The sequence below is a fragment of the Vigna umbellata genome, chromosome 3, assembly GCF_029865625.1.
Source record: "Vigna umbellata cultivar VRB3 chromosome 3, Vumbellata_1.0, whole genome shotgun sequence".
Taxonomy (NCBI): domain Eukaryota; kingdom Viridiplantae; phylum Streptophyta; class Magnoliopsida; order Fabales; family Fabaceae; genus Vigna; species Vigna umbellata.
Window position 1 is genome coordinate 4143816 of NC_142167.1, and position 26402 is coordinate 4170217.

Sequence of the window (26402 nt, forward strand, 5' to 3'; positions counted from 1 at the left end):
AATTATCCATATCCTAGTTTTTTAATGATTTTGGAAGGAACCTCAACAAGCTTTTTAAATACATTCATATCATTAAGAGTTAAATATGTTTATGACTCCAAACAATTCACAAAAGTTTTATATCATCCCTACTACAAAATATGTATCAATTTTGTCCCTACAATTTAGAAAAGAATGTAAAATTCATATGTAACAAACAATAGTTTATGATGTGAAAGTTTCCCTCTTCCTACAACTCCTTCTCCTCAATACAACTCTCTCTTTCTCTCCTCATTGCCACTCATTTTTTAGTAGTGGCAAAAACGACGCTGGTAGTGGTTATAGAGACTAGTGGGAGATTTGCACTTAAGGAAGAGGTTGTTAAAAATAGTTCGTTTAGAGAGACAAGATTGTCTAGAGAGACAAGACTCTCTAGCAACTCTTGTTTTGAAGTTTAACAAATGAATACTCAACGAAATATCGTTTATTGATTAAACCGTATAAAGGATTTGCTTGATATAAACAATGTTTAATAATATTAGCAAATCATCGTTGATAAGTCTTTATAAGACATTATATAGCTCACCAAAAGTGTTTGACGAAAATGCATTTAACATTATAAATTGTCAAAAACAAAAGTTTTATTAAATGATTTATTACTCAAAAGAATAGATTTATGCACTAAACGCTTAGTACACAAAACATGAAAGTACCAAACTTTTTGTTCATAAGTTATGTACAAGATCAAAAAGACGTTACGGGATAAAAAGAAATTCTTGAAATGTTTCTTTAATGTTTTTTGCTTTGAAAAGTTGTACACTGTCATTTTTGCTAAAAGCATTATTGCTCTAATGCTACTTAGCGTAAGACCATGGAAGTAATCGTTATTGATTGTGTGATTGGAATATTGTCTGTTTATAAAATAAGGAATATTTTATTCAAGTACCATATGATTAATTAGTCAAAGCTTGTCGTGGTGGGTAAAAGTCTCGTAAACAAGTCCGATGTGGTGTGAAATGTTATTGTTTGTATCATAAATGTGTAATATGTGTTACATTTAAAATTAAAATAACTTAAATGGTATTATAAACGAAACAAATGACTTGGCGTAGTGGTAGAGTTGTGTGTGTATTGAAGGGTTATGGACTTGAAACCCTAAGAAAAACAAAAGTGTGTTTTTTTTTTTTTTTTGGTTGTCCTTTTGTTCGAACGTGATGAAAATATGTATTTCTGACAGATTACTAACGACCAGCACCTCCTGATCGGTTCTTATTGAAAAGAAACTTTCTCTTCTTTCTTTTACACATACATTATAATATATAGACAAGCATCTCAATTTTTGAGAGTGTCGTACTTCACATCAGATACTTGAGCCACTGCAATCAGTAGGATGAAAAGAAACTTTCTTTCCTTCGAGATCATACACCACATGAAAATTAAACTGTGAAAAACTTCCAATGATGGAAATTCCGGTCATTGTGCTTGGCACTATAGTCAAGCAAAGCATGTTTCGATCTGTGATGTGAATAAGCAGGTTTATAGGTTTCAGCGGAACAGTAGCTCCGGTGAACTGAAACGCAATTTCAGGAAAAGCGAAGTTTTCACGATATGGAAAACAGAAGTTTAGCGGGGAGGGAATATCTTCTTGCACCAGTTCAACGCCAAGGGCTTCTTGTAACGAAGCCGCGAATGTGGAGAAAAAGGTTGGCTCCAGATACGTCAACACCGTGCCGGAATCAATAATCACGTTGCCCTCAGTGCCGCCAGTCGGCACCGTCTTCTGTGCAACGGTGACGGCTTCAAGGTTGAGAAAGTAAAAGGTGGGTAACGACGGTTTGATTATCATTGGAGTGGACACAACCCCGTTTCCCGTTATAATTGCTTCGTTCCCGAATCTCAACTTGCTGGAGGAGGTTGAACTGAAAGGAAGCAAACAGTAGGAGAATTTGTGACCGATTTGGTCACCGATTTGTGAAACCAGCGACAACGGTCCAGCTCCGAGACCCACTAGACCAGTGAGTTTAGTGCTGGAATAAACAGTGAAGTTGTTTAACAATCCACATCCGAAGATGGTGTTAGGAAAAGAAACTGTTTGTGCTCCACCTTGTGAATCATCAAAAGTTAGGGTTTCGGTACTCAAAAGCCCTGCAGAAAATGAATTGTCACCGTATTCGTACAAGTAGACGCATTCACCCGAGTTTCCACATTGACCTCGTCCATTTTGGAGTAACGTGCATGGTTGTGTGCCACATGTGGTACCCACGAACGTGGAAGATTTGAGTGGTTCAAACAATGGGGTATCTTGGGGGAAACAGCTTGCACAAGGGGAACATTGTACCCAGATGAGATCACTCCCTGTGTCTGCAATGGCAAGCCTTTCAACTGGAGGGGTGCCAATGTAAAATTTCATGAGGTATTCACCGTTGTCAGGGACCAAAATTGATTGGGGTAGCTTGTTGGTTTGATCTAAGCGATGAGAAGAAAGTCGGTTTAGTCGAGAATTTGAGCGTAGGGCAGCGTTTATGATGCGCTGTGATGGGGTGAGGGAAGGGTTGTAGAAGGGTGAGAGCGGTGAGTCACGGTGGATAAGGTCGACGGTGAAGCCACTGGGGCTTTCATCGGCTTCTGCAGAGGAAAGAGAATAAACGGAGAAGGCGGCTAAACAGAAGAACAGAGAAGGATTCATGATGATGAGGAAAGTGATTCAAAAGTGAATAAGGATGTAAGAGGGAGCATGTTGATGTGGTTCTATAAATAGATTTCTGAGTTTTGCATGAGTTAGAAGAACACTTGGTCTCGATGACACTTGGTTCCTTTGAAAAGTGTAAATGTCTGTTTGGTAGGTTCCTAACGGTAATCAAAAACAGATATTTATTTCTCCAGTTGGGGTCAACTTGTTCAAATAATGGTTTTCTGTCTCAGCGAAGAGACCAAATGAGAAATTGTTTGATGATTATGCGAAATGGTTTTCGGTCTCAACATGGGGACGAACAATGAAGAAACTTTTCAATAATATCATGGAAGATGGATCGTTTTCACTCTTAAAATGTTATATGGTTTTGATTCTCCACAAAGAAAGGGCATATGGATTTGTATAAGGAAAATTACTCGTAACAATACCCGTTCCATGCACAGGATTTTAAAAATTAATATATATATTAATGTTAGTTTGACTAAAAATATAATTACAATTTAGAAATTATATAAATTAAAAAAAAGATATATAGGTTATTTGATAAAAAGAAAACATTACAATACAAACATAAAAATATATATTAATGTTAGTTTGAATAAAAATTATATTAATGTTAGTTTAAACTAATTATTTATATTATTAACTTTTTTTATATAAATTATTAATCTATATTTTTTTCATATATAATTTTATTAAAAATTAATAATTTTTATTACATAATAAATTTTAAGACTTTTATAACTATTGATCAACCCCTACAATGGTGGTTTGGTTCACCGAAATGGGATGGTAACTTCTGCTTATAAGTTGTGCCCACAGATGAAGAGAAGACCAGTGTTGACCGGCGGCACAAGTGACGAGGGAGGAAGAGAAGACTTGCGTTGCGACCAACAACTCTTGCCAGACGGAATGGGTGGCGGCGACTGACTTTTGCTGACAGCTAATTCCTTTCTTTCTCTCTCTATTTCTATTTCCATTTTCACCTTTCATCTCACCACCATCATTATTTACTAACCTTTCTCTTTCTCTTTTCATCCTTGATTTTTGTTTTTCAATTTTATATTTTTTTAGGCTAGGTTGAATGTGGGGAACAATAGAATGGGTAAAGTGTCGGCAAAGGACTATGCTCAGCTTCGCTGCTCCAAGTCTTCAGGTTTGGCTTCTGTTGTGGGAAAATATTGCTGCACTTGGAAGAAAAAGGTGGCGGTCTTGCATGCTAGGAAGAGAGGAAAGGGTCATGAAGAGAATGTCTATATATAAGAGTCCTATGATGCTTGCCTGTCAATTTGGTTAATCACGACCCAATTGTTTTGTTCAGCTCCAAAACCCTTCACCTCTTCCCTTTCTGAATCTAAGCTCGAATCTCTTCCCATGGAATTACTAGTATTTTTCACCAGATTTAATTTTTTGGAGTTGTTAATTGCATGTTTGTTTATGCGTTGAGGGTTTGTTTGAGGCAAATGGATGGGTGTCAGTTTTCCAAGAAGAAGAAAAAAACGTTTTTATATATTTTTTAGGATTTAATTATAGGACCGCGATATTCCAACAACGGATTTTTAACACTATTTTAACAACGCCACGTGTCGCCACCTCATTGGTTCGTTTAAATTTTTTATTTTTAAAACCTATGACCGTAACCCTTATTTTGAGTGAAAATCCTAAAATACCCCTTTCCCTTTCTCTGTTCCATTGCAAACGAAGGTCCGTTCTCTTGATAGGTCGAAGGTCGCGTTTCGTCTCGCTTCGTTCCATTTGCATCGTGTTGTCTCCGGCCAGTTTGGTGTCCTGTTATCGTGCGGAATGGCAAGTTCTGGTGACGATTGTCCGACGACTAAGGTAAGTGGTTTTCCATTCCATGTCGTAGCTTGGTTATTCGGTTTGGGCATCTCGTAGCATGGTTATTTGATTTGGGTTAATGTTTGGGGTTCGTATCGTTGGGTTGTGGTGCTTGGGTTATTGGGTTTCGTTGTTTTGATGATTTGATTTTGGTTTATGCAGTTGAGTGTTCGTCACTCTTTTTCGACAAAGTATATATGTACTTTGAACGAACGCTTAACAAAGGAGCATCGATCATTGATTGCGACAACTCCATTTGCTTGGTTTTTAGATGTCAATGTCAATGTTAAAGTAGGTAGAAATATACTGAGTGAGTTATTGGGTAAGTGGGACGACTGTAGTAGTGGTTTTTTAGTTGGGAATAAAGTTTTGAATATAAATGAAAATGATATTTATTTAGGGTTGGGACTGAGTACAGATGGTGCAAACATTAACTTAAAGGAAGAGCTGGGCAATAGTGAATGTGTGAAATACATAGGCAAAGGAACAAAGGAATTGAATTCAATATACAAAATTCTAATGCGAAAACAAAAGAAGAAGATTCCTTGTTCTCATTTTTGTAGCCTTTACCTCCTGGTAGGGATAAGTGAGATTTTATTTCCAAAACGTAGCGGGAAAGTGTTTCCCGTAATGTTTAATCTTGTTGACAACTTAAGTGCTTTGGGTAGTTATTGTTGGGGTAGTGTAGTTTATCGTTTTCTGTTACATAGTTTGTGCAAAGCTTCAAAAGGCTTGAAGAAAGGCAAAGGTATTTCAAACGTTTACGTCGACGGTTGTGTGTACATGCTGCAGGTAATTAATAGTATTTGATGTACTTACTTAAATTGTTATTTGAATTAAGTTTCTTACAAGTTAAGATGATTTATTTGTCTTAGGTATGGTTTTTTGAGCTCTTTGTTCCACCAAAAGGTCCTATTGATAAATTTCCACGAATATTGCATTGGATGAATATAAGTGTTGGAGACAAGTTCGTTAAACGGTGTATGGAGACAGGTTTGGTAAGTTGTTTGTTATCGAAAGTTTTGTTATGTTTTCATATATTGACCAAAGTTGTGTAATCTGTAATGTGTTGTTAAATTTCAGGTTGTTGACGATGTTTATGGTGGTCCTTCAACGAAGGATAAGGAGGAATACAGACCAACACCTAAAAGAAAGGATGCTAAACCAAGAGGAAAGAAGAAACAAAAAAGAATTCGCAGAGAAACTTTTATGCGTGCCTTAGAGGAACAAGAATTTCTAATTGAAGAACTTAAAAGGAGGGTTGCAACTTTGGAGGCACAATTGGCTGAAGAGAAGGCAAGAAGGCAAAACAAAGATGACGTTGGACAAAGTGTGGGGGACAACAACAAACAGAGATAATAGTTTATGGGGGACCACAACAAAAGCAAACACACACACGAAGCAAACACACACACCAAAGCAACCATAAACCCAACGAAAGCAATGTACACGTACCTTCGAATGGACCTTCGAATGGAACCCACTTCGCACTTCCAAATCACCAAACGCTTCTAAATCACCAAACGCGTTCTGCTTTCAAAAGCCCCAATTGCGATTTTTCACCCTTCCTGAACTCAGAAACACTCTATCTCAAATGCCCTAATTAGTTTTCGTTCACAAATACAAATACCCTAAATGACACGTCATTACCACTATTGTGACTCATTTGCCACGTTTTACTTCTCTAGTGCCAAATAATCAACCACTTAACGCAGTTAGTGTGTATTTAACGGAGATGACTACATTGACACAAATTTTTTCAATGTTTGGATTCAATTGACACTTTTACACCACGTGAGGATGACAATGAAACTTTTTTAAAAATGAAGATGAATTTGACACAATTCAACCAAACTGGGGACAAAGGAAGCAATTAAACCTTTTCATAAAATAAAAAGATAAAATACTCTATAATTTAATTTAGATACCAAAAATATTTTTTTACAAATAATTTACAGAAAAAAAATATTTAATAAAAAAAATTTAACAAATTTATGCGTAGTAATTTTATTTTTTTTTTCAAAAAATCTGGTCTGTTTGAACTCAACACAAAACTACAAAGACAAGAAAGAGGGAAACGCGTTTCAATAATTGGGCGCAGCGCGTTCAATTCAAGCATCGTCTTGTTCCACTGTCCATTTGTCTATCTCTCCATTCACGAGCTGTCACTGAGTTCACCTACAAATTTCAAACTCTCGTCAATTCAATTTTTGGTGCACATACAATTCTAGACAGATAAGTTTAAACTGTTTCTTGTTTTGAATATTACTTTTTTTCTTTGGAAATTGCGATCGGATTTGGAGGGAGATGGCGGCGCCGAATAGAATCGAACGCGCTCACCAGATGTACCGTGAAGGACGATACGAAGAGGCGTTAGGGTTCTACACGGAGGCAATCGCCATGGCTAAGACTAACCCTCAGAAGATCGCTTTGCATAGCAATCGAGCCGCGTGCTTTCTGAAGCTTCACGATTTCAAAAAGGTTACGTCTCTTCGTCGCTCCCTTTTGAATTTGTTACTGGTGCTTTGGTTTGGAAAGCGATTTTCTATGTTTTGTAAAGTGAGTGAATGCTCCAATTTCAGTTTTTATTTTGTTTAATTTCATGAAATTCATTTCATTTGAAATTGTTGAGTTTTGTAATAATTACGGAAGTGCTAAACAATCTTCGTTAGGACTCCTGTACTAGGGAGGAACTGTTTGATTGATCAAAAGCGAGGGTGTGTAAAAACTGGATTTGATTATGTTGATATTTCAGTTCATTACGTTGGCCGGGGAAATTGCTTTCGAAATTTTTGCAAAATTTATGGGGTGTGAATGGAAAATTGTGTAGATGAGTTTGAATATGTTCATTTCCTTCTCTTATGTCTCTCTAAAGGATCTGCGGTTATTTGTAATAGTAATCTATCAAATTAAAAAAAAAAAGTTTAGTTTTTATTTACACTGTCAACTAATTAGACATCATTCTAGAGGTGATTTTAATGTAATTATTGTAAGAATTAATGAATTTCAACTATATGACAACACTTTATGATGGAATAACGGTGTGAAAAAAAATTACTAAATATTCAGTTATAGTCTAACACAAATACCGGTTGCTTTGTTGATGTTCAATTTTTTGCCTGAGATTGTACAATCTCATTCTATAGTTGTCGTCCTTTTTGTTAGAAGTTTCATAATACATTGGTTTGTGTTTTTCTTTTTTAATCTCTGTTTAGGTTCCAACCAATCCTAGTTGAGTCAAATGAAAACATTGGTTGTTTTATTTATTTTTTTCTGGAAACTTTTTGTTAAAAGTTTTGTAATACATTGGTTATAATTTCAACCTTCTAAAATGATGCCCTTGCTTATCATTTTTCTACCATTTCCAAGCTTATGCTGCCTGTATTCCTGTCTAATACTTTTTCGTTTTGGGATCCAATCAATCATTGTTATTTCAGGCAGCAGAAGAGTGCACCTCGGTGCTTGAGCTTGATCACAAGCACAGTGGGGCATTGATGCTACGGGCTCAAACGCTTGTCACCCTGAAGGAGTATCATTCAGCTCTTTTTGATGTCAACAGACTGTTAGAGTTGAATCCATCTTCAGAGGTTTATCAAAATCTTCAAGCTCGCTTGAAGACACAGTTGGTAGGCACTATTATCTCTTCTCTTTTATATTTTTGTTGCAATTTCACTTGCATGCAATGCACCCTAGTAACATGGTTATGTGGTACCAAGAGAATTACTAATTATGGCTACGGGCATATGGTTCCAACTTCGTAATAATAATATTACTATTATGTTATTATGGCTGTTATTGCTGTTATTCCTTGTCTTTTTGGATTTTACATTTTTCTGGTTAGGATTTTCCTATTTTTCTACACGCCTTTTTCTACGTATGCGTTGTGCACTGATAACATGGTTAGGATTTTCCTATTTGGAGGGACACTCATGAAGTATATGTGCAAGTTATGATTATATTATAGTTAGAAAGTGTTTGATTTTATGAATATTGCAACAAGAAGTGGGAAATAGTAGAGTAAAAATGAGTAGAGAAAGATGAGTTAGACGGTTACGATCTAAGGTAGGGGTAATAATAAGGGTTGAAAAGTATATGAGCAGAGAGAATATTTAGTATAAGTTAATTAGAGTAAATAAATATAGTATAAGTTAATTAGAGTAAATAAATATATATTTAGGGAAATATTCAATATAAGATATTTATAATTAAGGATATATGCTAGGATAATATACGGAGAGATATTTATATTAAATATAGGGATATTTATATTAAATATAGGGATATTTATATTAAATATAAGGATATTTATATTAAATGCAGATAGAGGAATATTTAATAAGAGATGGGCGGGAAATAATTAATATAAATAAAGTTAGAGTCTAGGGTTAAAGGTATGCTTTTGATTATTGAGTTTTGTAACAGACATTATTGTCTTGTGAGGGAGGTTATGCTCTCAAAGTAATTGAAGGAGGTTATGCTCCCAATTATTGTTTACCCTTGTTTATTCATATATTACCATCAATAAAAGAAATCCATTCATCCATTGTTATTCGTTTATTGTTCTATTACGTGTGAGAGAGTGTGAAAGGTTGTATTTGGCTAGTTTACGTACTCAGGTACGTAACATAGACTAATACTATTTGGCCAAAAATTTTATTGTTGTAGGCTAAGTATTTTATCAGCTCGTAGTAAGAAATGTTTTTTTTTTCCTATATTCTTGCTCAAGGAAAGTCACTTGCTCCAATACCAGAATCAGAAGAGGAGTTTGAAGAACAGGAAGACGAGGAGTTTGAAGAACAGGAAGACGAGGATCCTGAAGTGATACTTGAAGAGGAGAATGAAAGAGAAGAGATGGGAGACAAATATTCTTCGATTTCTAATATTATAACAGAACAGAAGGATGAACTTGGTAAAGGCATTGTTATTACCGAATGTGCTGCTCATGAAGCAGAGCCCAAGTTTTCAATGAAGCAAGGGGGAAACCAAAACTATGACTCTAAGAAGTTCATAGCAGATGCTATAGCTCCTAAAGCACCAAGCAGGGAATCCAATGAGGAACATTCAAAAGGATGGCAAACTATTCCAAAACCAAAAGGACATTCAGCTCTAGACTACGCACGGTGGGATAGTGTTGAAGATGATTCTAGTGATGATGATGGTGACAGTGAAGAAGAAGAATCTTTGCCTCAATACCGGTTTCGTGTAAGAACAGTTGGTGTACGTCCTGTAAAGTGAGATGTTTGTACTCTCTACTGTACATTACCTATAGACGGCTGTTTTGATCCCAAAGTGAACATAACAATGATTTTTGATGGGAAAGATTCAGTGGCTTGAAATGGCTCTATCATGTTGGACGCCTTGAAGATCTATGAATCCTATAGAAGTACACTAATCTTTACTGAGTCGGTTTGACTGTCAGTGGTGATGAGCTATTTGGACTCTGAATTTTACATGGAACCCCTCCCTTTTGAAGCTGCTAACGTCCTGTTGTGATAGCAAGTTTAAAGGTTCGTGTGGGGTGTTTTTCAGCTGCTGAGGCTCATACAGTGAGTAAAATCCATTCCAGCCGGAGCAGGCTGATTACTTTTCTTGGTGATACTATTTCCACATCTATAAATAATATTCAAATTTCCTAATAATGAACTATTGTACTATTTCGCTATTCTGTCATTTAAAACCAAAATCAAGTCATTCTAATAAGTACGGGCACGAAGCTGTGCTTTATGTTCTGCTCTTTGTTTTTTTATATAATATGATTCATTTGTTTCACCAATTGTTTTTATATTCATGTTTTACACTAAATCTTTTGCAAATTCCATATCCCATATACATTTATTTCCTTAGGTTTCTCTGTTTCCAGTATGCAACTTGATTTTATATTCAGTTATTTTGAGTTTGATGATAGAATTTTTTTAAGAACTGCTTATTTTATTTTCACCTTTTAATACGCATAAATAATGGGAAGCATGGATTACCAGAGAAAAAAAAACACTTAAAACATTAAGTATTGTGCAGGACCTTTCCAAGTTTCCGCTAACCCTTGGTGAATGTAATTAATTTGGAGCAAAAGAAAGTCTATAAATTCATTGTTGGAGTTCTCACATTTGATGTTGTTGCCTCCTATTGGATTCACCGATCATGTATTTCTTCTGATTGAACGCATAAACATGAACACAGTATACAAACACAAAATTGGGTGACTGGAATAAAACTTCGGTTCTCCCTATCAATACGCTCCAATTTTTGTTTGCAGTTACTCAAATTCCAACACAAATCTACTTGATACTAGATCATTCTCATTGTGGATAAATTTTAACGAACATCACTGTGGAATGGACTTCAATTATTTGTTTGACAGGAGTAGCAAAGTGGGTCTTATTTGTTTGAAAGGTTTACGCTTTCAGCATGACAATTACAAAGAACCTGATAATCATAGTACAAAGACATACCCACCTAAGATTTAAACTTGAAAAGTAATAAATTGGCTAAAGTATGGTCAGGAAATATAAATATATTGTGTAACAGGTTAATGCTGGTTTTAGTAATCTCTGGGAAGATTTTATCCATCGATTGAGATGCATATTTCCCTCCACTGTATTCTACTGATATGGTAACACCTCATTAGATCCTCTATTATATACTCAAAAACGGTTTCGGTTGAATTGGTCTGAAGGTCGGTCGTCCTTTCTTGTTCTGTTTTCTTTTGATCTTCAATCCTCTCTGAGAACGCGATCCACTCCAATGGGTTGTTGACCTGCAGAAGACACTCCGATGCTCAAGTCAGATATGTTTCATAAAGAGGTCTATATTTTATTGGGATAGTAAAAGATGGTTGTATCTGACATCAGTTGTATTATTTATAGAGTTTGTGGCAGTCAAGTGTTATCAGTATATTTCTAGGGAATCAAATCCAATAATCAATAATTAATACCGTATATTTGTAAAGCGTAAGGTAACATGACCTATTAATACCTGATAATTGCCCATGAATGATCATTAACTCCGATCGATATATTTCATATAGTACATAAGCCCCCCAAGCCCAAGCAAGCTCTTTTATTCGATAAAGGTGCGTAGGGATTATTATGAGCTTTAAAAGAGGTCGCTCACGTTTGTATTTAGGGAGTCTATCTTTGATGCTTTAAGTCTTCCTTGCTATATGTACCAAGCGGCAAACTCTAGGAGTTCTCTTTGGATTTGTTCCCTAGACTGAACAGAAAATGCTAAGAGTTGTCTTTGACACTTTTTCCTATGGAAGAGATTTTTACTTCAAAAAATATGCTTTTAAATAAAATAAAGTAAACGTTTCAATATTTTATAATTTATTTTTATAATGAAAAGGCATTGGAACCTGACAAAGCTGAACCTGTTGAGTAGTTGATTGATAAGGGTTCTTTTTCGAACTTCCTGCGTTGAGCGGGGATTTCTGAAGTCCTTTTTCAGTCTTCCCCAAGCGGCTTGAGGTAGGAGTTATTTTTCTAACTTCCTGCGTTGAACGGAGATTTTTGAAGTCATTTTTCTGACTTCCCCCGAGCGGCTTGAGGCAGGAGTCATTTTTCTGACTTCCTACGTTGAGCGTGGATTTCTGAAGTCATTTTTCTGACTCCCCGAGCGGTCTTGAGGCAGGAGTCATTTTTCTGACTTCCTGCGTTGAGCGTGGATTTCTGAAGTCATTTTTCTGACTCCCCGAGCGGTCTTGAGGCAGGAGTCATTTTTCTGACTTCCTGCGTTGAGCGGGAATTTCTGAAGTCATTTTTCTGACTTTCCCCCGAGCGGTCTTGAGGCATGAGTCATTTTTCTGACTTCCTGCGTTGAGCGGGTATTTCTGAAGTCATTTTTCTGACTCCCCCGAGCGGTCTTGAGGAAGGAGTCATTTTTTTGACTTCCTGCGTTGAGCGGAGATTTCTGAAGTCATTTTTCTGACTTCCCCCGAGCAGTCTTGAGGCATGAGTCATTTTTCTGACTTTCTGCGTTGAATGAGAATTTCTAAAGTCATTTTTCTGACTCCCCCGAGCGGTCTTGAGGCATGAGTCATTTTTCTGACTTCCTACGTTGAGCGAGGATTTCTGAAGTCATTTTCCTGACTTCCTCTCGAGCGGTCTTTAGGCAGGAGTCATTGTTCTGACTTCCTGCGTTGAGCGGGGATTTTTGAAATCATTTTTCTAACTCCCCCGAGCAGTCATTATAACCTGACAGAGTTGAAGGTAGGTCTGAACCTTTCTGCACATGATATTTTATAATTTGAAATTAAGAGTTGGTAGAACCTGACAAGGTTGAACGCAGCTCTGAACCATCCTGTGCATAATATTTTTTCTCTGCAGGATATTTTTACTCACAAAAATATGAGTTAAACAAATATATTATAATTTATAAATTATAATGAAAAGTGGAATCTGTCAAAGTTGAAAATACGTAAGACTGAACCTTCCTGAAAGTTCTCAAAACAAATGAAATGCCTTTTGTACTCTTGTTGCAAAACCTGATATTGATTCGAAGTAGCAAATGTCGAGGCCGAGCGCAAGTCTACACGTCTGGTTCCTCATGGTTTGATGGGGATGTCGCTCGGTCCCACGGTGGACGCCAAAATGTTTCGGTTGAATTGATCCGAGGGTCGGTCTTTCTTCCTTGCTTTGCTCTCTTTTGATCTTCAATCCTCTCCGAGAACGCGATCCACTCCAATGGGTTGTTGACCTGCAGAAGACACTACGACGCTTAAATCAGATATGTGTCATAAAGAGGTTTATATTTTATTGGGATAGTAAAAGATGATTGTTCCTGACATCAGTTGTATTATTTATAGAGTTTGTGGCAGTCAAGTCCATTGATTAGTTATCAGTATATTTCTAGGAAATCAAACCCAATAATCAATAATTAATACCGTATAAAGCGTAAGGTATATCTGATAATTGTCCATGAATGACCATTAACTCCGATCGGTATATTTCGTATAGTAAAAAACATTTTTTATTTTCGAGTTTATATTTAGAATGAAAATTCGGTCAAGTTCAACCAGAACCAATTCCATTCTACTCAAGTTTTAGAATATGATTAGAGTTTTATATGTATATTTGTTACATCTTGATCAAATTTCCTTGTTCATTTTCTAGGTTAAACAAGAGTCCTAAGAGAGAAGCTCCGCTTTCCTTTTCTTTTTCTCCTTTTGTAACATCATGTCTAACGTCATAATTTATTCGACCTTTTAGTTTCACAATTATTTTAAAAACTATGAAACCACCTTTATCAAGCAATTAAGATCATTTCTAATGATAGTGTTTTAAAACAATTAAAATATGTAAATTGACAATAACATTAAATTTTTTATACAGTAAGTTCGCAATTACTCATTTGGTCTATTAGATGAAAGTGTATTATAATTTCATCTAACTTATTAAACATTAGCTCACAGCTTCGTTTGACCGAACAGAAGAAAACTATTAACTTCGTCCAACCAAACATATACACAATATTCTCAGCCTTTTTTAACCAAACAAACACAAGCATATTTGTTTGTATACTTGTCTGACAAACATACGTCTAACGCTCGTGTATAATTATATATATATATATATATATATATATATATATATATATATATATATATATATATATATATATATATATTCCTCCTTTAAGTACTCTTTAGCTTCTAAATACAGTTATTATACTTGTCGAATTATAATAGTCTTACAATATTATGTATAGTTGAAAACAAGCTGTTATTTTGGATTTTTTAAAGTCTATTTTAAGGTGTATGCTATACAAAACCATCCAGAAACTTTTCATACGTTTATTTATTTGCATTATATATATATATATATATATATATATATATATATATATATATATATATATATATATATATTGTTTGAACGATTTCAAACAAATAAAAAAAAAATAACAAGAAATAAACTTCTTTCATAAACTTATGTGTGGATGATGAGTCTTTAACTTTTACCAAAGATGGAAGAAAGTGTTTAAGGAAAATAAACATGATTAGGAGGTGTTTGAGTTTGTGTGGTCGAGGTTAACATTCTACCAAGTTTTGTTCGTCCAACTCTATGCACAAGTCACTATTTGTTCTTCACTTTGTTTGGTCGCACTGAGAGGTTATTTGCAATAGATACTCCGCGCAAAGATTCGGTAGCCTAGCAATAAATGCATATTAAATGTAAGCAATCTACCACAATATCTCAAATTGATATTTATAGATTTCGGGATGGACTTCGGATTAGCATCGACTTAATTACAACCCACCTAGTATTGATTGTGCTTTAACATAAGATAATCGTCATAAGCCTAATTCTTATTTAAGGTCAACCGCTCAATTCATGTTACTTGGTTGACTAGTTTGTTAAGTGTTTCCGACGGATTGGACCATCTGGTCCTAAGCTGACCGAGCGACCGAGGAGAGTTTTTTCATCCTTTTTCTTTTACTTTGTTTAGTTTTGTCTTAAATAAAAATCTAGAACTCATGTTTGTGTCTTGTGTTTTGTAGGTTTTCTAATGACATATCTCCTGTTTTAAGTTGTCATCTTCTTGAAGAATGAAGGACCATGGAAGACTCTGACCCAAGGGACCTCTAATTTTGCTAAAAAGACTAGTGGAAGTGGAAAAGGAGAACATATTATGAGTGTGATTACTATGCACACTTGGAGGAGAGATAATGTACTTTTATATAATTTTTCAATGATTGGAGAATATTCTCGATACCTCATCATTAGGGCTTCTAAAAAGATATTTTTGTGATTTTATTAGTGTATCCTCATCTTTGTATTATTACTAGGATTGACCTATTTAAGAAGACTCCTATACACTTGTAAAGGGTTATGGAATGAAGAAGTAAAGTTATTTATAGTCATTTTTTGTTGTGAATGTCTCTCTTTCTAAAATTATTCGTCCTTTAGTCTTATTTTGAACTTTGGTTCAAGTGACGACATCCACCATTCTTGGGTTGGTCCATCTCGCAAGTGACATGTCTCATTCTCCATCCTTTTTCATTCCCTTTCTTTTGCATCTCTGTTTCTTTATTTCAAGTTTCTTTATGTTATTATGTTTAAAGAGGCCTCATCTTTGTTTCTTTATTTTAAGATTAACAAGATTTAAACGTAAGAGTTGATTTTGTTGTTTTTAGAGGATAACATGTTTGTGTTTATGTTGCTTAAGAAAGTCTGAAAAAGATCATCATTGAACATTAAATAACAATATTATCTAGATGTGAATGTTCACTTTATAGAAAAAGTAAGAAAAGAAGATGAATTCAAGATAAGCAAACAAAATTACAAGACTTAAGCATAAAAGGGTGAAAGCAATTAACATAAGGACATAAAAAAACTTGAAATAAAGAAGCAAAGATGAAAAAGAAATGGAATAGAAGGAAATAGGAAAGGTGCATTTAGGGGATGAACCACTAACCAAGATTAATGGTGGTTGGCGTCACTTGAATCAAAATTTAAGATAAGACTAAGGGATAACTCACTCTAGAAAAAGAGACACTTGTAACAAAAAATGACTATAATAACTTTATTTTTTCATTCAACAATCATTTACAAGTGGAGAAGAAGTCTTCTTAAATAAGCCAAAAACAATAATACAAAAATGATGGATACACTAATAAAATCACAAAATATCTTTCTAGAAGTTCTAATTATGAGGTATATAAGAGAATATTCTTCAATCATTGAAAAATAATCAAAAAGTGCATTCTCTCTCCTCCAAGTGTGCATAGTAATCCACACTCTCATTATGTTTTTCTTTTCTATTTTCAAGAGTCTCTTAGCCAAACTAAAGGTGTGGTAAATACACTTCTTTGGATTAGGTTCTTGCATGATCCTTCATTTCTCTAAAAGGTGACAACCTCATAAAGAGGAGGCGTCATTAAGAAACCTAAAAAAAAAAAAACCCAAACATAAATTTTAGATTTTTATTTAAAACAAAACTAAGCAAAGTAAAAAAAAAACGATGAATAAACTTTTCTCTTATACATGTTTATTTTTCTTAAACATTTTCTTTCATTTTTTATAGGAGTTCAAGGCTCATTAACGAAGAAGTAATATTTTGAAAAATAAATTTAGCATGCAAAAAATAACAAGAAATAAAACATCTTTCATAAAAATTAATATCACATCACAACAAAAAATTAACTTGGTTTCATCACCTCCGACTATATTCATCACCTCAAATTTCACTTATTTTCTAAATTCTCTCTTAACTAAATTATACTTTTTATAACGTTGATTATTTATTTGGAAATAAATGAAAATTTAAAAAATATATAAACATAAGAAGAAAATAAAACTATAATATGATATATCATTTAACTCTCATGGTTAAGTGGAATAAAAAAAGAAGGATTTAATTACTTTTATATATTTTTTAAATAATAAAAAGGTGAATAACTCAATGTATCGTTTGATTATTCCCTCTTTTCTATTTTTTTGATAACATGAAAAAACTTTATGGTAACATTCTGGTTTAGAAGTTTTTCCTCTTCTCTACAAGTATTTTTAGAAATATATATCCAAACATATCCATTAACTAGCTATATGCTGAGAAAGTGGCAAATTCTTTTTCGAATTTACAAGAAGTTAAAAATGAGTAATTCAGGAGTTATTTTCTTCTTAATTCTCCCAAATTTTCGAAAGTCATTTTTAGTTTTCGGATATGCGAAAGTTATTTAAAAGGAAAAAAATACTTATAAATTCTGTAATCTAGAAGTGAAAATTCATTCCGTAAATTAAAAAATAACTTTCAGATTATAAAATTCAAAAACTTTTCAGGCAATCCAGGAGTTTTCTAAATTCTGCAATTAAGAAACTTTTCCGGATAATGTAATTCAAAAGTATTTTTAACTTTTGGATGACACTATTTGGAAAGGACAAAATGGAAAATTTAATATTCATGGAAGTGGAGGAAGAATTTCCTGAGAAAGTAGGAGGGACTAAGCAGTCCAAAATGCACTGTGGAAATAGCATTAAGCCCAAATTTTAATTTGCACAACCTGTTTATGTGGTTTTCAAACACATTTACAAGTTCTGATATTCACAACAATCAACAGCAAAATGAGCAGGACCAGAAAACTACAATACAAACAATTATTGTTGGCCCTTACATGTCAATAATATATGTATAGCTATTTTGGAACTATATATGGCAATCAGATGGAATATGTTCATTTTCATTTAGAAGCCTTGTGGACCTGTCCCTTGTTCTGAATAGCAGCTGCAGACATCACACGCAGACGGCGAGCAATTTCTGTGAAGGATGGCCTAACTGCAGGATTGGGTGCCCAACACTGTTCCATCAGTGTTTTCCACTCAAGATCACAATAACTGGGAATTGTAGGTCTCAATGTGTTATTCACAATACCTCCTGCATGTAGTGTTCAAGGAAGTCAGAACCTTTTCTTTAGGATATTTGTCAGTTCTGATTTCTTTAATGATTTGCATGTCAGTTCTAATACTTGAGAGCTTCTACTAATTAGCTTATGTATAAGCTAATTTTAACTTTGGTGGTGACATTTTGTCATATTTTCCTCTCCTAAAAGTCTTGATGGTTCCAAACATTTCCTTACTTTGGTTTAGCTATATTAGTTGCTGTTCAGGTTTTGCACATTTGATCTGTTTTATAGTAGTTAAATTTTCACAGCGTAGCCTGATTGTTGTGAGATTTTAATAGAACTATCAATTCAATGGAAGTACTATATTGATGCAAACTAGTGCCTGATAAAGGTGAAACACTATTAGAGTCTATACAACAGTAAATAAAGTTCCAAAGAGAAGAGAAAAGACCCGCACCAATAATTGCACCATAGTGCATATTAGCATATGGCTCTTCACCAGTAAGAATCTCCCATAAGACTATGCCGAAAGAGAACACATCAACCTAAAGATAGAGGTAATAGCATTAATAATCAGTGTTTCTCAAACAATAGAGACAGAAGAGACAATTAAGGACAACATAATCCACTCAATAGTGTGATTTATTTCTTCTTTGCAATGTTAAATTTGTGAGACAAATTGGAACAAGATGAAAAAGTCTTCATAGGGAGGTGCCAATTGAACTACAGCCTTGTTGGGGACAATTTCAATATGGTTTGGGAGGAAAATAGAAAGGAAAATGTTTTTTTTAACAGTGATTCTAAATTTCCACTAATTATTTGAAAATTTACCTTTTCTGAGACCTTGTTGCTGCTACCGTTTAGCAGCTCTGGTGCCATCCAAGGTAGAGTTCCACGAACACCACCAGAAACAAGGGTGTTTCGCTTAATTTTTGATAGGCCAAAATCACCAACCTTGTGAAAAGCAAGTTTCTTAGCTTTGTCACAGTGAAGAAAAATTTATAATAGAATGGCTACTCCCCAACTTTACTACATACCTTGCATATTGGCCGTAAAGGATCCTTCAAGTTCACAAGCAAATTGTCACATTTCAAGTCAAAATGCACAATATTTTTTGAGTGTAAATATTCCATTCCAAAAGCTGCATCCATGGCTATTATCAACCTCTTACGGCGGTCAAGATATCTGGAATAACAACAAGACCATGCAAAAATCTGACCATTTTTCTTAATAAAGCAGTCAGTGAGACCTAAGGATTATAGTAACTAGCAAAATGTCAGAACTTTCATTAAAAAATATTTGCCAATTCGTAGACATTCAATAAATTAAGATGAGGGTAATGAATCCTCTCGTGTTAAACTTTCATATGACCTTGTTGTGTGGAAATTATCTCTCTATAAATATTCACCAATTTTGATAAGGCACAATATATTCAATGTTTGTAAAGAGAGAGAGAGAGAGATCTTTTGCAGAATTAAATCATGTGAAATTTTGATATGAAAGAATGCTTTCACAAGGACAATGGATACATTACCTATCCTTACGAAGTAAAACATTCCTGAGAGAACCATCCACCATGTACTCAGTGACAGTGGCTAATGTTGCTCCTGGTCCATCCTGGACTACACCATAAAATGCCACAACATTTGGATGGTGAAGCTTGGAAAGTATGTCAGCTTCACGCCAGAACTCTATGGTCTGTGAGTGTAAATGAATACCATCAAATAAGCCTCTTTAATATAAGAGTGTGCTAGAAAACGTGTAGGCTAAAGGCAATAACTGTGGAATTATTTTCCTTGAATCAAAAACAAAACAATATATGGGTATTCAAAGATAATGCTAACTAAATGAAATAAATCTCCTGAAATAAACTTCTAATCCGAACCCCTTAAATTTAGAGATTACCAGTCTCTCTTGTTCTGAAGATCTACCAGCGAAGCAGCTTTTCTTTATTCTTTTAATAGCAACATCCGATCCCCTCCACTTTCCATGGTACACAGTCCCAAAGGTACCAGAACCCAGCTCTCGCAGCTCCTCAAGATCATCATTCTTTATGAACTGCCATTAACATTATAAATATATCTATTAAACTGAATGTCAGTAAATCTTATGAACTCATTCTATAATTTCAATACATAAAGCAACGAAGCCATCATCAAGTACAGATGCTCTTCTGGTCAATATTACAGAAACAAATTTATACAGGATATTGCCATCATCTCAGTAGAGAATGCATGCTACAGGGAAAAACAGGTTATGAAATAGTCGTGGATTATTGAGTCAATTAACAACAAGGTTGGCGAAGAGTGACAAGGTACTTTTCAAGAATAAACTAAGATGTAGCATCAAAGTAATTATGCAAGGTATAATAAATATCCAGCCAGAACATATTTTCACCAATAAAATTTCATCAGTTAATATTATAAGTTTTGGATCATAACTTCTGAAGTGGGCAATAGATAGGTAGACTAAAATTATATTCTTTGCAGAAAAGGCAGGCAGGTAAAAGACATCAACGCAAACCAAATAAAACATCCAAGCATAATACCTGCACAGTACTGATGTCAAAACTCCCAGCCAAATCCACACTCCTTGCTTCATTCAGGTCATCCTAAATTCAATCCATTACAAGCAAGATTTTCACCAAAAAAGAGCAAATCTGTTCAGGCTCTAAATATAAAAAACTATTAATATCATACCTCCAGGTATTCAGATTCCTGTGGTCTTATGTTTTCCATTATGGCGTCCATGTTCTTATTTTCATTGCCCTTTATCTGGGAAGGCTCATATTTTTGTTGAAGGGGAGTTGATTCTATTTTAGTTGTTACAGGTACATTTTTCTGATTTTCGTCACCAGCGAAATTTAGGTGAGATTCCTTGTGTCCTGCCAAAGCACCATCTGCCAGTAGAGGAGCAGACTGCTGAGATTTACTATCCCCATCTGGAACTTTACTCACTGCAGACGAAAAATCAAGATAGTCCTGATCAATTAGAGAAACATTATCAAACCCCTCTTGGGCCAAGTTCTGAAAATATGACCAACGTTTAGGCTCATGATTGTCCATGTGTAAGCTCAAACCTGCTCTATCTGCTGGCAACGGACCAATACTTGATGAATCTTCGGAAAGTATTGCTTTGGAGAACATATCATGAAGGATATCGCGGGGAAACCTGTCCTCAATATCAATAAGAATGTCTCCCTGAGCAGTAGGTCTTGGTTTAACTTCTGGGGGGAAATTTTGAGAAACATCTTGGCCTGTGTTTCCAGTTGAAGGAAAAGACACAGCTTGGACCTTAGTACCGTTATCCAATTCCCTGGTAGAAACTTCAACCAAATTGAGGTCTGGAGGTTTAGATACTACATTCAAATTATGTTCAACTGGAAGAACCTGATGAAATGCCAGATGTCCAGTACCTTTGGGTCCATCAACTAAGAGGATGTTATGGCTGTCTTTGGAACGATTGGCATCATTTTCAGAATGAAGGACCTGGTCCTCAATTCCAGTAACCTTATTATCTACTAACACTTGCTTCAACTCAGAATTCACATGCAGCGATAACTTTGAATTCAACTTATTTGTTGCATCCGGCCACTGTTTGTATGTTGGCGGTGGGGCAAATCCATCATCAATGGTATTGCCATCTGCTTGCAAAGGCTTTGGTATCGATCTGGACATAATGTTCTGATTTGACATATTCCCACCGTGCAATATGTCACTGGATTCTGTTTCTGAATTCTTCTGGCTGAAGTCAGAAAGCAAATCGGACATGAGTAAGTGAGAACCATACGCATCATCTGACTTAGTAGATCGATTCAGCAAATCTTCCTGCTCCCTTGGAATTCTCTCCGAATAATAGACTCTGTTGGGAAGTGGAGGTGGTTCAAGGCTACCGAAATCAATCACATTGGACTCAGCATCAACCTGAGCACGGCTGAATGCATCAGTGGGTGTAGTATAGAAATCATCTTCACCAGACTTAGGAGTCTGTGTGCGATTCATACTCCCGATTAATGAATAGGCATCTTCAGACTGCTGGTGCTTACCCTTGTTCTTTGATGGTACTGCAGGATGAAGCCCTTCTGATAGAGCAGCAGTAACTTGTGCCTCTGGTAAATTAGCATGCAAATTTCCCTCAAATGGCAGCGAAGCAATAGGATATGGTGCTTCCAAGGGGAAAACTTTTCCTGGATCGTTGCCTGTATGAATGATATTATCACCCTTTCTTTTTACCAACATGTCTGGCATAGCTGAAACTTGTACCTGCAACTCACTGGATGTTTGTCCATCATTCATGATCCCTTGGTTAACAAGACTTTGAATAGGCACAGAAACAGGAATCTCTCCAAGATTGCGAGCGGAGTTGTTAGAAGGACCAAGACCGTGCTGTAGTGGATATTGACTACCTTCCCCTTGGTGAATAACCGGTTCATCATAAAACAATGGATGGGTTTCGAAAGCACTAGAGGAGATTGGAAGCATTTGTTGTGAAGATTGAATAGTCAATGATGATTTAACATTGTCAGTCAAAGATGAGCCACTAACACCAAATGAGTCCATCAAAACTCTGTTGGTCTCCCTCTCATTATTTTGTTCACTCAATTCATGCAAGTTATTGGTAGAGCCACCTGCGGCATGAAGAATTGAGTTGTTTCTTGAACCCATGCTCATGCCATTAACAGCAACTACATACTGGATTTCAGAGTCACCGTCAATGCTACCTATGCCAAACTGAGTATCATCCAAATCATTTATAGAGAACAGAAACATCCTAAGCTTGGTTGATCCTCGTTCACCTTGTAAATCATGACATTCCTCCATCATATTCCGCAGATCCTCATCAGAAGATACCGAAACTAACGCATCAAGATCTTCTCCAGGGAGCTGATACTTTATCACATGAGGTTCACTATAAATTAATGATGTTTTCTGCATAAGCTCCGGCAAACGTATGTCCCTTCTTACACTTATAATACGCGTTTCACCCCCAACATATCTAAGCTTTCCATCACTAGGCCTTGGCAATATTCTTCCTCCAAAGCTGCATAGAACCTTCATCTTCATGGATGAAATTTCAGATGCACTGGAAGGGGCAGTACCATGAAGGACTCGGTAACTTTCTTGATTGGATGAAGTTCTAGGAATTGATCGAGCTGAACCATAATTACTTCTGTCCTGGTGTTGAGAAGAGTTCCTTCTGTCAAACTCTTTAGGACCCTTCTCAGTCTTTGTGAGCACAGATATATCAGATCCACTCTCAGATCCTGAATGTCCCAAAATGCCTTTCAATTCCATATAGCCTGTTGAATAGTTGGGATCACCCACAACATTTGGAAATGGAGGCTTCCTGAGATTCACCCTATCTCTCATAAACTCCAGAGCAAATTCCTCACCTGTCTGTATGGAATAGTTAAGCACAGGTTTATTTTCTGACAGATTATATGCTGGAGGCCGTGCATTGATATGCATGCCATCACGATGGTCTTGAGGGACCAATTGCGGTGCAGAATGGAATTCCTCAGTTCTAGATTCCATGGAATTGTATTGATGTTTCTGCATCCTTGGCAGTCTTGTCAAAGCCTCATTTGTGAAGTTAAATGCATGGATTTACTGTAATGCCATAGTCCTGGGAAGACACTTAACATCGTGTAGAAATAATGCACCAAATACTGTAAATTCAATTTCCAAATCTCAGAAACAGGACTGCAAATCTTCAAAAGTTTGAACTCTTGACCCGTAGCAATAGGTCAGAAAGAAGATTTACCATGCTCAAGTTTGTCACCATAATCAACACATGGAGAAGCTTCCGCAATCTTAATACCTTCAGAATATGTCACCCTGTGTGCATGACGAAACTTAGAAACTGCTCAGCGTGTAAGATATAGCAAGATACAGAAACAAGTACATGATGGGACAAATCACACCCAATAAAATCAATTAGAAAATCTATCACCAACATATTAGAATTGTCAAAATATTCACCTTATCGTAAATAAAATTAATTTATTTACCTGCATACAAGAGAAAAAAAAAATTGTCTTGACCTGTTATAGTTGTTTGAAGAACGCTCACAAAATATCTCTCTACAATCTGAAAGTTTAGGATTATAAGTCTAAGGTTGTTCCTTCATTGTGTTCATTTGTTAGTAATGATACAGCGAAGTCCGGTATTTGGTAAAGGTAAGTTCTTTACCTTCTATAAAATTCTTTCACTCCCTACTCCATTCCTAATTACTCTTCATTACTTACACTAACTACATGAAAAAGAAGAAAGAGAATTATAAAAGTTGTTGTGGTAAAAATTATACTTAGTTTTCTAATACTAATAACAGGATGTAGAGAGTCAAAACCCAACAAGCACTAAAAAATGAGGGAAAATATATTACCCGTCTTTTTTTAGCAAATCAAATGGAAAGGTGTTATAAAGATATTTAGGTCATCTAAAAATCGACCTATATATTAGATCACTTCTTCTCAACTCTCCCATATATAATCCGCAAATTATCAAACTTGACTCTTGATTTAACCTTTCCCAGTCAAAACACAGCATGCAGGATCATAAGAACACAAATCAAGTTTGACTCAATCAACAGCAGAAGACATGAGTAATCATAACAAAATCACGGCTGAATCGGAATAGGATGGAACAGAATCAACAAAATACCTGACTGATGTTTGTTTTGAGCTTGATACATGTATGGCTCAAGAAGGTTTCAGAGGAAGTGCCATGGCAGGTATCTGGGGGGAAACTGAAATCAAATGAAAAGGTATATATTGGAAAGAAACCAAAAAGAATCCAGCTTTGTCTACCCCATCTTTTGATCTACCTTTTCTTCTTTTGGGTTCAAAACAGGCTGAATCTACTTCTATTTCAATGATCCTTTCCGAACAAAATGACAGCACACACTATCTCTTCTCTCTGTCTCTCTATTTCTCCTCAATTTTGGAATAAATTAAGTTTTTGTGTCAGAAAAACAGTCAAAAGAGTGAAGAAACAGTTATGTCCAAAAACTTCCACTATTTTTTTATTATTCTTATTGCAATAGTTCGTTAAAAGTTAGCCACGTGTTGGCTTTCCATGGAGAGAAACTTACCTTATTATTATCATATTATTATTACTATCATATTATTATATATACTGAAAAGATAATTAAAAAAAAGTTTTACGAACAACTTGTCGGAAAACATTAGAATTGATGAAGGTGAACCGTCACAAAAGCATATAATAAAAACCTGTAGATGACAAAAGAGAAATAACTTATAATTTTTACTAAATATTTCTAAATATGAATATATAATTTATTTTGGTCAAAATTTCAAACTTCTGTATTACACACTAGTGTATGTTCTTAAAAGCTTTTGGTATTCTGTTCTTTAGACGGAACTTGTTGAAATATTAAAGTCTCTTATTTTTCTTTTAGAAAATGACGAATCAAATGTCTTTTCTTCTTTATTTAAAAAAATGCATTTTCTTTATTTTGTCTTTCCTAGAAATAAGGATATGAATTCTTATGTTAGAATAATAGGTGAAGTCATATCTTTAAAGTAACTTAAAGGTTTAATCCTTTTCGACATCCCTATTTGTGTAGAAATGTCTCAGATAGGTCCTCGTTTTCTAAAGTGTATCAAAATGATCCTTAATTTTGAAAATTGAGATCAATTGAGTCCTTCCCGTTAAGTTGGCTGGACGGCTTTAAAAAAAGGAAAATGATACTTGAACAACCACTTTTGACAACATTTAGACACGCCACACGTGTCTAAATTTGAGTGGTCCAGTTGGAAAAATTAAATGAAAATGAAATATGACGTGGAAAGGGAGTGGTCAGGGTTTGCAGGTCCGCGTTTCAAATTTGAAATTGAATTTGGAACAATTTTAGAGAGAGAAGCGCGAAGGTTCAGAGATAGAGAGTGTAACCTAGAGAGGCCGAACGACTTGGAGAAAGGGAGTTGGAGAGAGAGACGTCCGACGGAGTGCTTGCCGGAGTGTCGCCGGACAACGTTGAAGGCTGTCTGGGAGCTATCGAACCCCTCCAGGCGATTCCGATTCACGGCCGCCACAGGTCTGACGTTGGCGAAGGAAGGGAAGACGCCATCGTCTTCCGTCCGTTCCGGCCCAGGGAACTAGGGGCGCGTTGAAGGTCTCGCGTCGTCCCACCTGCTTCCGTCCCTGTCCCGGAGTGCCGGCGGAGTGCCGCCGGAGCATCGCCGGAGTGTCGCCGGAGTGTGGACTGTTCGGTGGACCAAAAAGAGGGGTTTTCCGGGTTGTCAGTCCCACCCACACCTTTATCTTCGTCTGTGTTCCAACCGCCGCACCTCGTGCTGAGTGAAGGTTCGTTTTTTCTTTTTATTTCAGTGGAAGGAAGGTTTCATACATGCATGATGTTGTTTGTGGATGGTTTTGCTTATGTATGAAATGTCTCCCAAGTGGATTTTGTTGTGTTACTGATTTGTATACTTGTTGTTTGCTTAATCTTACATTGTTGTTGTAATTTTTTTCGATTGGTAGTCATGGACCGCGTTGGCCTTGCTGTGAAAAAAAACAAGCCACCTCAAAATGA

General features: G+C 35.6%; 3 protein-coding genes and 1 pseudogene across 5 annotated transcripts; 2 read left to right on the top strand and 2 right to left on the bottom strand.

Annotated features, from left to right (window-relative positions):
* Window positions 1-1339: 1339 nt before the first annotated feature.
* LOC124846514 (aspartic proteinase CDR1 pseudogene) lies at window positions 1340-8854 on the bottom strand (annotated as a pseudogene).
* On the top strand, window positions 4327-5869 carry LOC148201439 (uncharacterized). The gene is made up of 4 exons (XM_088108896.1): window positions 4327-4510; window positions 4673-5302; window positions 5386-5508; window positions 5594-5869. The coding sequence occupies exons 1-4, from the start codon at window positions 4475-4477 to the stop codon at window positions 5867-5869; spliced, it is 1065 nt and encodes a 354-aa protein (XP_087965022.1). The 5' UTR covers window positions 4327-4474.
* Window positions 6579-10279, top strand: LOC124846515 (Tetratricopeptide repeat (TPR)-like superfamily protein). Its single transcript, XM_047323789.2, has 3 exons — window positions 6579-6991; window positions 7948-8136; window positions 9242-10279. The coding sequence occupies exons 1-3, from the start codon at window positions 6818-6820 to the stop codon at window positions 9743-9745; spliced, it is 867 nt and encodes a 288-aa protein (XP_047179745.1). The 5' UTR covers window positions 6579-6817; the 3' UTR covers window positions 9746-10279.
* Window positions 10280-17475: 7196 nt separating this feature from the next.
* LOC124846516 (RAF-like serine/threonine-protein kinase 20) lies at window positions 17476-24802 on the bottom strand. 3 transcript variants are annotated; one of them, XM_088108596.1, is made up of 10 exons: window positions 24509-24802; window positions 23610-23683; window positions 20546-23514; window positions 20395-20457; window positions 19752-19904; window positions 19381-19544; window positions 18884-19031; window positions 18678-18800; window positions 18304-18391; window positions 17476-17878 (listed from the first exon to the last, which is right to left on the bottom strand). In XM_088108596.1, exons 3-10 carry the CDS (start codon window positions 23402-23404, stop codon window positions 17685-17687), a joined length of 3792 nt encoding a protein of 1263 aa, XP_087964722.1. In that variant the 5' UTR covers window positions 23405-23514; window positions 23610-23683; window positions 24509-24802; the 3' UTR covers window positions 17476-17684. The 3 variants fall into 3 exon arrangements, with proteins under 3 accessions (XP_087964722.1, XP_087964723.1, XP_047179746.2); XM_088108597.1 differs by having other exon boundaries at window positions 20546-20802; window positions 20926-23683; window positions 24509-24801; XM_047323790.2 differs by having other exon boundaries at window positions 20546-23683.
* Between the last annotated feature and the right edge of the window lie 1600 nt (window positions 24803-26402).